Below are 12,395 nucleotides of genomic sequence, written 5' to 3'. Positions count from 1 at the left end.
ATTAAATGACTTATTCAGAGTCCCATGTTAGTAAGTAGTTGAGCAGGCTGGCTTCGGTCTGTGCTCTTACAGCTTTGCTATGATACTTCTTTTGATACATCTTGCCAGTTAGCTCTCTCAAAAAAGAATTTGCACTTATTTTCAATCAGTTTAACCAGAATTTACCAATATTGGATGATAAACTACTAAGAAAACAGCAACAGCTTAATAGATAAAAAAATGATGTACTTTTATTCTGTAAAAGTACATGATAAAGTAGATTAATTTAGAAATGAAGCTATAAGTTAAATGTTTTTTAATTAAAAACAGCTTTTCTAGATGATTATATTTTACCATTAGGAATTTGAAAGTAAAGGGCACATTGACTAAGGTAATTGCTAAAGGAAATGGTGTTTTGGCAATTCCTAGAATGAGTCTTTAGAGACAGATTACAGTTTAATAACTTGGTTTGGCAAATATTTTGTATTAGAGATACTTAATTGTATAAAAAATCACAGTTTTGAGAAGTTTTCTATTTGTCAATGATAATTTTTAAAATTATTTACTTAAGATGAATGTTTAGAATCCTAAGGGCATCATGTGCTTATAGTTAAGATTAAAAACCATGCGGGGGGAGGGGATGGAAATTAAAAAGTAAAACTCTCTCTGTCCCTAGTTCCCTACTCTCAAATGTACTAGATATGTAAAAATCACCCACTATCCCATATGCTGTTCTTATTTTCCAGCTGTAACTACTAGTAATTACTTGTAACATTTATTTTTTTATGCAAAAGTCTAACTTCTTTTATCTCTCTCTTTTGATGGAGGGGTGAATTTTTTGGAACTGTGAAAATTCTTTTTAAATATGGAGCCAATCTAAATGAACGTCATTTGGCATACTGCCTGAAGTATGAGAGGTTTTCAGTATTTCGTTACTTTTTGAAGAAAGGTTGCCCATTGGTATCATGGAATCATATGTCTGAATTTATAAAGCATGCAATTAAAGCACAGACAAAATATAAGGAATGGTTACCATCTCTCCTGCTTGCTGGATTTGACCCACTGAATCTTCTATGCAATTCTTGGTAAGAAATCCTACAATAGTGGACTTTACCTTTTTGAGTGAATATAAATACTATATTAAGTTCCCTCAATTTCTTGAGATCTGGTGTTGGGATGAGTATGTGTGTGTATGTGACTCTGATGGCTGGATTGGGGGGCTGCTAATTGCGAGATTGAATGTAGGGATAAATTCCTTAAAAAGGTAGGCCATGACTGGTAGGGAGTAGAAAGGAATTATGCCTATGGAATATAGAAGCAAAAGCAAAGTTAGATACATATTCTCTCATCTCCACGCTACTTTTTGTTTAATTTACAGAAGGTTGAATCACTGATTGTATTAATGCCAATAAACTCTTCTGAGATGGATATTTCTTCTACTTAGATCACCGCTCATGCCCCATTAAAATTCCTCTGACAGAATGTAGCTGCTTTGTAGACTTCTGGTATCCCCTAGTCAGCTAGACTGAGTCCTCCTGTTCTACAGCATTTTGTTGATTTGAACATTGTCTCCCTTACTAAGTACTAGTTTCTGAAGTAGCTGAGGATCAAACGTGTTTACTTCAGGTAGTTCCTCAGAAGGGTAGCCTCTACAAATGATTATAGGAAAATTGGGTCCGGATTTTTCTTGGGCAAGAAGAGGAAAACCTTTCCACAGCCTCTAGCCTTTGTAAAAGTTGTCAGTGTCTAGTCAGGGCTGAGAAGGTAGTTGTAGCAGGGAGAAAACTCTTTTGACCTGATAATTCAAGTGGGAAGATAAAATACAACTCCCTAGGAAAATAGAGGACTAGGGGTATTTTATAAAATTTCAATAAAACTTTCTTAAGTTTTGTGCTTCAGAAACTATCATTTACTAAAATAATGTTTAAGCATACATTGAGGTTTTCTGTGTCAGCAGAAAAAGTATTTTGATATTTTGTTTTTTATCTTTTCAAAAGAGGTTCATCCAGGTAACTGAATGGTCCTTACTTGTAAATTTAGTTTGGATTGCTGGAGATTCTCTTTTATACCCGGTGGCTTCCCCATCTATATGTGAAGAGCAGGTCTTTATTTGGCAATATTCCAGTATTTCCCCTTTTTATTATATCTGCCAATGTAAAGAATTCAGTTATTTTCACTCAGCAGAGGTTTTCTGCCTAGGGCTTTGTTGTAGGTGGTTTGAGGAATATAGAAGCAAAAGCAAATTTAGATACACATTCTCATCGCCATGTTACTTTTTAATTAGTTTAGAGCAGGTTGAGTCCCTGATAGTATTCACTCCTTTCTCCAATAGCTGATTAATACATAGTTATCTGTCAAATGCTCATTTGTGCACTTCCCTCTATATTTTTTCAATACATTTTCACTGAAACATTGTATTTTTAAGATAATTGGATGAAAAAAAAGATTATTGGGAGTTTATTTAGAAGTCTTTGATTTTAAAAAGTTATTTGTATATATACTGTACTTATTTATTAACAGATACACACTCACACATAACTGAGATATAAACACTCGCTAATGAATGCAGTGTCTAGCTGTTAATAAAGCTATTTAAGTACCCATAGCATTTTACTTAGTGAATTTTATTGTGTTTGGGCACCTGACAGCTAGCCGCAGTTGCCCCTTACCATTCTAGGATTACCCCTAACTCTAGCTCAAAAGACAGGTGGCTAAGGGCAGACAGCCTTGACAGTGTGTCCCCTTTACTCTCTCTCTTTTTTAAAAAAAATATATATATATTTTATTAATTTTTTACAGAGAGGAAGGGAGAGAGATAGAGAGCGAGAGCTAGAAACGTTGATGAGAGAGAAGCACCGACCAGCTGCCTCCTGCACATCCCCTACTGGGGATGTGCCTGCAACCAATGTACATGCCCCTGACTTGTTGTCTTGTTGTATGGCTCAAGCCTGTCTTTCTAATCACTGTGCTATGCTGCCTTAGCCTGTGTATTCATGGGGATGTGGTAGTTATATCACATGATTTCAGGTATTTTAATCGTTTGCCTATCTTGGGGTATCTGTGCCATTTTATCTTGCTCTGGTTTGCTCCTCAATTAGGAAGAACCTATGCAGGGGGAAAAATTAAATATTGCCCTTTTTCCTTTTCTTCTCAGCCAATTACATAGACTACCGGAAGGAGAGGAAATTATTTAGATTTATTCTCCTAGAAGGTTTTGTAAAATAAACTCTCCCATTCAGTTCTGAGAGGCCTCCTTCCCCCCAATGTAAATAGCCCATTTGATAATTTTTGTGGTAATAAGCCATTAAATATAGTATAAGCTATATTTATTTATTAGATGGGTTAGAATATGAAGGAATTAAGAACCCATAAACTACAAATTTCTTTGAAGTAAATTGTAAAACTTGCAGCTATCTGGATTGAGAATGCCAATTGCATATAGTTGACTCAGAACGGGTAACTTTATATTCATTAGAAAATTTCACTTCAAAAAAAATGTTTAACATGATCAAATTTTTGTTCTCTAATATTTTATTGAGTGGATAAAGCCAGTGTTTACACTGAATATGATAAATGTTTTGCTTCCTTTGATCAAATTTACATTCATAGAGCTGTTATAAGAAAAATTCTTCCATAAAATTCCAATATGCTGTTAAACTGGATTTTGGTTATATCTTATTTATATCACATGTAAGTCAGTTGTTTAATCTTGTCATGTAAATTATACATGTCTTTCCTAGGTATTTTTTGTCTTAAATGTTCTTTAAAAATGTATCTGGCTGAATAATTGCCTATCACAATATAATCTACAGAGTTGAAATATTTTTTCAACTTTAAATGCAACACTAGGTGCCTCCAACTGAAGTAATAGGAAGTAAATGTCACCCGTGCATTTAGTTGATTAACTGTCATTCATTTATGATTGTACAACTGCTTTGTATTAGGTAATGGTCAGCGTAGTACAGTAATAATACATTTTTAGTGGCATTATCAGCATTGGTAAAATTAGTTATTTTATCTGAAGCCGTGTAAACAGATTTATTTTGTGTGTGTGTGTGTGTGTGTGTGTGTTTAAATAACTGAGTAAAAATGACTTAGTATTTGGTCCCAGTGTGACTTAAAGCACATTAATACAGAAAAATGAAACTATTACAAAAGAAATAAAGACCCAGAACCAAGTAACCCTTGGTGTGGAGTTCCTAGAAAGTCAAGCAATTTTTTTTGCCTTTGAATGTACTTTATCGTTTTATTTGTTCTAGTATTTCCTCAAAGTTGTGATTTAATTGAAAGGTTCTTGAGTAGTGAAGTTTTTCCTAAAGCATTTGTGCAAGGTCGAGTTCTTTGTTAAATAAAAGTCTGCGTATTAGAGAATTAAGAATTTGGGAAATAATTTTCATACTCTGATAAGTCATTTCTCATTAGTCAGTCACTTTGACCCTGGATTACAAAAAGTAAATTGTTTTTGAGATGACAAGTTTAGAACATTTTATTCAGTTTCTTTTTTTCTTTTTATTTCCCTCTTCTTTAGTCCTTGCTCAGTAATGAGTCCAAACAATCAACAAACCAAAAAATGATCTTGAAAAGAATTTCTCTTTTTAAAGTAATTACTAGAGTCCCTAATCACTTTCTTTTTCTTTAGACAGTGTGATGGCAGGGGAATACCTAATTGAGTAATTGTCAGATTGTATAGTTCTCATTAAACTTTGACTAAATTTCATGTTATCAGGCCCAATGAAAATTTCAAACCAGTTCTAGTAATATCAAACTTATATAACGTTTCATAGTTTTAAAAGTATGTTTACTGTATTTTCTCATATTATTTCACAGTTAGTCCACTGAAATAGGTTGAATATTATTCTCATTTTAGAGGACTTGAAGAATTTCAGCAACATGTTTGTAAATAGTGGAGGTATATTAGAAATCAGAAACTGTCTTAGACCAGTGCTCTTTCCATTAGATTCAAATTCTTATAAAATTTGGGGAAGTCTCTTTTGGGTAGGTTGGTAGGAAATCTGAAATTATTTTGTAGAAATAGAGGGAGAACTGTTCTGAAGACTTGCTTTTGGTTCTTAGAGACAAAACTGACTCTGCTACATTCTTTAGAGCTGAATCTATAATGCAGAAGGTTCTTAGAGGAGAGCAGTTGCACATTCCCGGGAGTTGGGCAGAAACAAGCTGTCTCTCCCGTATATTTAGTTTAGGGATGAATTTGGGTATTTGTGCTTTATCCTTTCAGGACTTTTAAAGCAAGATGGCCCATTTGGGAGGAGATAATGGCAAATCTGCTGAGGATACTGAGGATACTGGTTGCTGTATCTTTTCTTAACACTGCTCTGGGGAGTGGGAAGGAAGGTTCCTTCCTGCCCTCTCTGAAAGTAGCGTTTCCTCTTGTCATCTATGAAACAACCCCCACAGAGTCAGTTCTGTTTGCTTTAACAACCTATAGATGATTATTCATATCCACTGAACTTGCCTCCAATTACGTGAATATTTTCTATGCTGCAGTTTTCTGCCTTCCATAGTAAGGTGTTGTAAGAATAGGTACGTGGTGTTTATTTTCAGGATGAATCCTTGATGTATTTTGTGTCTAATGATGCGTTAACATCTTGCTAACACAGGATTGACTCAGTCAGCGATGACACCCTTATCTTTACTTTGGAGTTTACTAATTGGAGGAGACTTCCTCCAGCTGTTGAAGAGAAGCTCTCTGCTCGTGTCTCAAATTCCTCGTGGGCTCTACAGCAACATATTGGTAAGAAAGTACAGTTTTTAGAGACACGTAACTATGTTTTCTTCTCTTCCTTCTCTAGCTCTATTGTAATTTTAAGTAATGAGAGTTGGAGAATATATTAAGTAGGGCATTATTTGCATTTTCTTTATGTGGAGAAAGGATGGGACTGGGAAGGGGGATCATAATAATTTCCTTCAACAAAAATTATATTTGATTTTATAAGGTTAGCCTAAAGGTCATATAAAGAAAAGGAGGTATTTACTGATATATATATATTTAAATATATATTTTATTGATTTTGTACAGAGAGGAAGGGAAAGAGATAGAGAGTTAGAAACATCGATGAGAGAGAGTCATCGATCAATTGCCTCTTGCACACCCCCTACTAGGGATATGCCCGCAACCAAGGTACATGCCCTTGACCGGAATCGAACCCGGGTCCCTTCAGTCCCCAAGCCGACGCTCTATCCATTGAGCTAAACCGGTCCCGGCTGATATTTTTATTTAATGATATTCTTTTAGTTTTAGTAAGGATTATGTAAACAAAATGAATCCTAAAAATCTTGTTAGTGAATGTTTACTTTGTTAGAAAAAATGCTAAGCTTAATTTTCTTTTCCAGGATATGTTTGTATTTGAGTTCTTTTTAAAATATTTTATCATTTCTAAAAGGAAGTATTACCATTTTTTATTTTTACCTGTCCTTACTGAATGCATGCTGATGTGTTGGTATAAGTATGGAGGTGAGCTGGGTGAAAATTCTATGAATTGATTGATATTTTATATGACTGTTTTAAAACAAATTCTCAAATCACTCTCAAATTGATATTTTATGACTGTTTTAAAATAACTTCTCAACTTACCTTAGCTTATTAAAAAGTTTTTAAGCCTTGGCTAGTGTGGCTCAGTTGGGCACCATCTGTACACTGGTTTGATTTCCGATGAGGGCACATGGCCAGGTTATAGGCTCAGTCCCCAGTAGGAGGCATGCAGAAGGCAGCTGATCCATGTTACACACTCACATTGATGGTTCTCTCTTCTCCATTCCCCTCTCTCTAAAAATCAATATAATATTTTTAAAAAAGTTTATAAGCTAATTAAAACAATTACAGAGCATGTAGTAGGAGATTTTATATAAGGAAACCAGTTTAAACTAAACATAACATATGCAAATATTCCTATTTTGTTATTCAGATATATTTCACTTTCACTTCATTTTGTTAACCAGATTATGTATCTTAAGAAAATTATTTCTTCCCTGCTATTTTTACATGAAATGTAACTGCATAAAACATGTTGAATAGGCTTTTAACAAGTGAGCTTATGCATTTGTAGAAATGTCTTATTTCTCAGATAATTACATTTAAGTAAATTTTCTCAATCAAAAACAGATTTTCAGGAAAATATGCTCTTGAACTGAGATATATTCAAACTGTTGGAGAGGTTTCTGTTGAAGAAAAAAGTAATCTGGTTTCTCTGAGCCTTCTAGTGCATAATTTTTAAAGCGGTAATGTTGGAAAACTCACTGGCATGCAATCCTTAATGTTGAGAATTGCATGTGCTTTTACTAATTATGTATCTTCAGCAGTAGAGGACAGTTATCCATTCAGAACTGATAGACTACGGGGCAATGGACTTGGGAACAAAAAATCAAAAGAGCATATGTCAAATGGGAAAATTATTGCAGCTTATCAGTAAAGATATGTGAGAGTTTGCTTGGAAGACTTTAACATACAGCAGGTTTGTCCAGATGGAGGTAAAAATTGTGTATGAGTACATTACCCTGCAATAGACTGGATCCACCCAGGGCTTCGTGCTTAGGCACTAGGTAGAGGTTGTGTAAGGTAATAATCATCATCTTAGGTCATTTGAATGTGGCAGAGGGCAGGCCAGTAATGCATGGTTTTGGGAAGTATAGATAAGTGGGTATGTGCGATGTATGTGCAGTTCTGGCTATTGTAGAGCTGGCATTAATAAGCATGATACATTAAGAATTGGGTTTATTTTGATCATTGTTTTGATTTTTAATAAAACTTCCTGTAACAAGTACTCTATTTTGGATCATTCTTCTGTCAGTACATACAACCAAGTAAACAAAATTGGAGAATTCCATATAAGAATAAAAGGTTAAAGGTTGCCTGTCACTTAACTAGAGGTCTGGTGCATGAAATTCATGCAGGGGGAGGGCGGTGGTCCCCGCAACCCAGCCTGCACCCTCTCACAGTCCTGGACCTCTGGCTCCTAATCACTCACCTGCTTGCCTGCCTGGACACCCCTTACTGCCCTCTGCTGGCCTGGTCGCCCCTAACTGCCCCTCCCTGCTGGCCTGGTTGCCCCCAACTGCCTTCTCCCCAACCTCGCCGGCGTAGTCACTCCTCACTGCCCCCACTGCCAGCCTAATTGCCCCTAACTACCCTTCCCCCCCGCGCAGGCATGGTTGCTCCCAACTGCACACCCCTACCCACCCCTTAGTGCTGCCCCTGCCAGCCTGGTCGCCCCAACTGCCCTCCCTGCCAGCCTGGTCACTCCTCACAGCCTGCTTGTTTAGTCATTTGGTTGTCTCTCACTAATCCTCCTGCCCGCCTGGTTGTAGGCAGCTATCTGGTGAGGGCGTGAGGGTCAATTTGCATATTACATATTTATTATATAAGATATGCTAAGTCTGGATGGAGATGACTTGCAAAGAAACAGAATAAAAAAGGGATGTAATGTTTGTTGTTGTGACCTATCATTTTTTAAGGTTAAATTTTTAAATACAAACTGGTATTGCCAGATCTTTAGAATTTGAACATTTAATTTTATATGGCCCTGGGTATTGGCTTTGCATGTGTGGCCAGCAACTGGAGAGAGAGGAACCAGGTGAAGACTGTAAAACAGAGTTTATTGCGGTCATCCTGGCCCAAGCATTCTTTCAAAGACTGAGTAACATATCACTTCTCTTTTACTGTTTGATACATAGAGATGAGAGGAAAAAGGCATTTACCTTAATGTTTAAAATTTTTTCATCTTCCTTGTTCGGTTTGTTTCTCCAGCTGCTGTTCCATCCCTGACCCACCTTTGTCGTTTGGAAATTCGGTCCCTTCTAAAACCAGAACACCTACGGTCTGATAAGTTTATCCGTCAGTTGCCACTTCCCAGAAGCCTACATAATTACCTGCTCTATTCAGATGTCCTGAGGATGAACGAAGTTCCCGAACTGGCAGTTACTCAAGATGGAGAAACCAGCGAAGCTACTTAACACTTACTCTGTCTTACTCTGAAAACCACCAAGACTTCAGAAGCACGGAGAATAAAGTATTCATGATTTTATAGGCTCAAAAGATTATTTTCGTTTGAGTGGTTGGTTAGGTTTTTTATGGGTGGTATTAGTTTGATGCAACAAGGACCTTCTTGGTAAAAAATATTTAAACCCAGCTTACATTACTTTATTACAATTTCATCACCAGTAAATTTAATTTGTGATATTCATTTATCTAACCAGATAGTGCTTCTAGTGCTAAACATGGCATATTTCCACCTATGATTCTGTGTTTATGTGGGGCTACGAGCTTAGAATGGAATGAATTAAAACTTCAATAGAAGTGTACACACAGTGGTAGAATTTATTACTATTAATTTATTCGAGGTTGAACATCTCATATTTATAAGAGAATTATATTTAATTCTTATCTCTTCAGTCACCTTTGTGAAGAATTGATATTGGCTTCACACAGGTAAACTCAGGAAAGAATTTAAAAGAAAAGAATGTAGAAAATGAATCATTTTGCTCTTGTTGTTTTTTCTTTTCTTTTCTTTTTTTCAGTTCCTTGATAGTCTCTCTGCCTAAAAAGACTCTTTCTGCAAAGGCAAGAACAGACCTAACCTCAGTTAAAAAAATTAGGTTGTTATTGGGATAAATAGGCATTTTGCCACATTTAAAATACTAAACAGGAGACTGGGAGGGCAGAAAGGTATGTATTGCTGTGTCACTTAATATCACATACAAACATTCAAGCTCCATTCATCCTCCAAATCATAGGGCAGCTTTGATCCTATGAAGCAGTTGTCAATTCTCTTAATATTATAGCACTTTTCCTTTTTATTATCTACATAGGTTGTCAAATAGTCCATGAAATTTAGACCTCAGAGTCCTAGGTTAATGAGACACCACCTCATTGATTTTACAGTTGCTCCTTCTGAATCTAGAGTCAGAGAGGACTGAACACTGGATCAAGTGAGCTATGATAAGAAGCTCTGGGGATCAACTTCGAGAGAAAGGTTATGAAAGCATTACCGTCATGATAGACAGCTAGATGGGGTCCAAAGAAGGTCAAGTCTGTGTCCTATTATGATCCTACGGCTTAAAATAGATGGAAATGGGTCAGCAGGTCCATCTCTGATGGTCCTTTGCTGTTTGATAAAAGCAGCAATGAAGGCAGGCCAAGTGACGGAGGTATTAATGTCCAGAGGACCAAATGATGCGGGCATTGTTAATTAATGTCCAGACTGAACTCGGCGATGGTTAGAACTTTAGTTGCTGCCTGTGGAGTGGAGATAGAGTTTAAATGTGTGTGTACAGGCAGAAAACCAGGTGGAAATTCTGATAATTTAATAAATTCCAAGAATGTATTTGCTATGTAGTATTTTTAAAGTGTTGTCCTAATCTTCATTTTTCCAAACTCTTAAGTTTCTAATTTTGTGTATAACCAGTTTTTTTTTCCCCCTAGGGCTAAATGTACATAAAATGTTTACATTTGAGGATGAGTCTTTTCATCTGTTTTTGTTCATTGTTCAAATATGTAATAAAAATTCAGCTGTTCATAACTTATCATTGAGCTCTTATTCTTAAAAATCTGAAAGTTAATATTTCAGAGACATTTAAAGCCCTTAGTTTTAAAACAAGTGATTTTACTTTCTGTATATAATATCTTTCAGACAATTTTATAATAAAATATTTATGAGTTTATGATCTATAGCAGGGAGTCAGTGAGAAATCTGAAAGAATCTAATGGTGGGTTAGTTAAGAGTTACAGTTTCTGATCAAAATGAGACATCTAGTTAGTGTGATGCTTAGGCTCTGCCCTGCAGGCACAGTGCTTTAATACTGTTTAACATGGTAAGCCTAATGAGGAACCCCATGCAATAGTTCTTTAATGGTGGTACATATTACCAGAGTATCACAGATCAGCTATAATGACAGTTGCCAAGAGTTCACACTTCCTTGATCTGATGTTATCCTTTAAGTATATTTCCTGCTGATCCTTCCTGTTATATCATTTGATATAAGTGGTAACCTAGACACTGTTCCTTTAAAATTTACTCATCCCTTCACCAAGTAAAACAGGTGTTGATTTGCAACTTTCTGTTGGCCCAACTTCCCAGAGATCAGTTATTCTCCTGTGTTCCATGATCATCTATGACTGATAATCCTTGATAGGCAGTCTGTGTCATATTTATAACATACCAGAGGCCTGTTGCATGGATTTGTGCACTGGTGGGGTCCCTCAGCCTGGCCTTTGCCCTCTCAGCAAACCGGGACCCCTCAGAGGATGTTGGACTACCGGTTTCAGCCTGATCCCTGCAGGCCAGGCCAAGGGACCCCACTGGTGCACAAATCCATGCACTGAGCCTTTAGTATGCATATAAGATCTTTGGTTAATCTCTTTCTGCCCTGCCTCCTCCCCACTTCCCTCTGAGATTCATCAGTCTGTTCTGTGTTTCCAGGCCTGTGCGTTGAGCATCTGCCCTCTAGTGGTCAGTGCTTATCATAACTAATGGTCGAATAGTTGAACAGTTACTTAGACTTTTACACACACACACACACACACACACACACACACACACACACACACACTAGAGGCCTAGTGCATGAATTCGTGCACAGGTGGATTCCCTTGGCCTGGCTGGTGATTGGGGCTGATCAAGACCTAACTCACCCAGTCCCGATTGTGCTGAGTGGGGTGAGAGGTTGGCTGGCCAACCCCAGTTGGACCGGTCAGGGCCTACTGGCTGGAGGTAGGGGTCACGGGAGGTTGGCAGACCGAGGGAGGTTGGCTGTGGGAATGCCTTGACCACCAGGGAGCAGCTCCTGCATTGAGCGTCTACCCTCTGGTGGTCAGTGCTCATCATAGCAACTGGTCGTTCAATCAACTGGTCATAAAGGTCACTTAGGCTTTTATGTATATAGATAGATAACCAGTTGGTAACTCTAAGTCTATTCTTTACACCTAAGTCCATCTGTAACCTATGTGAAAATTGCAATGTTTATGTATCTAAGTATTGTATCAGGTACAGTTTGAAGACATATGAGTATTTTTTTGTTTAATCATCACCTGAGGATATTTCCCCTGTTGATTTTTAGAGAAAGTGGAAGATGGAGCGAGAAAGAGAGAGAGAGAGAGAGAGAGAGAGAGAGAGAGAGAGAGAGAGAGAGAGAGACATCTGTGTGAGAGAGACACATTGATTGATTGCCTCCTGAGAGAGAGAGAGAGAGAGAGAGAGAGAGAGAGAGAGAGAGAGAGAGAGAGAGATATCTGTGTGAGAGAGACACATTGATTGCCTCCTGCACTCACCCCTCCCTGGGCTGCGATCAGGCTTGCAACCCTGGTACATGCCCTTGACTGGGAATTGTACCCAGATCCTTTGGTCTGCAGGCCAGCATTCTAACCACTGAGGAAAACTGGCCAGGGCAACATGAGTTTTGTTTTG

The 12,395-nt window shown here is 37.3% G+C and overlaps 1 protein-coding gene across 2 annotated transcripts in view; it reads left to right on the top strand.

Moving 5' to 3' along the window:
* The window catches only part of LOC118717354 (ankyrin repeat and SOCS box protein 3), a 57,655-nt gene extending 48,215 nt beyond the window's left edge, over positions 1-9,440 (top strand). For both annotated transcript variants that reach the window (XM_036435311.2, XM_036435310.2), the window contains exons 9-11: positions 807-1,064; positions 5,598-5,731; positions 8,741-9,440. In XM_036435311.2, the coding sequence (XP_036291204.1) occupies positions 807-1,064; positions 5,598-5,731; positions 8,741-8,946 (598 nt within the window). In that variant the 3' untranslated portion in view covers positions 8,947-9,440. The remainder of the gene's footprint in view (positions 1-806; positions 1,065-5,597; positions 5,732-8,740) is intronic.
* The last annotated feature ends 2,955 nt before the right edge of the window (positions 9,441-12,395 follow it).

Source organism: Pipistrellus kuhlii, unplaced genomic scaffold (genome assembly GCF_014108245.1).
Source record: "Pipistrellus kuhlii isolate mPipKuh1 unplaced genomic scaffold, mPipKuh1.p scaffold_m20_p_13, whole genome shotgun sequence".
Taxonomy (NCBI): Eukaryota; Metazoa; Chordata; class Mammalia; order Chiroptera; family Vespertilionidae; genus Pipistrellus; species Pipistrellus kuhlii.
Note: the sequence above shows the minus strand (reverse complement) of the source record. Positions and strands in the feature narration are given on the sequence as shown.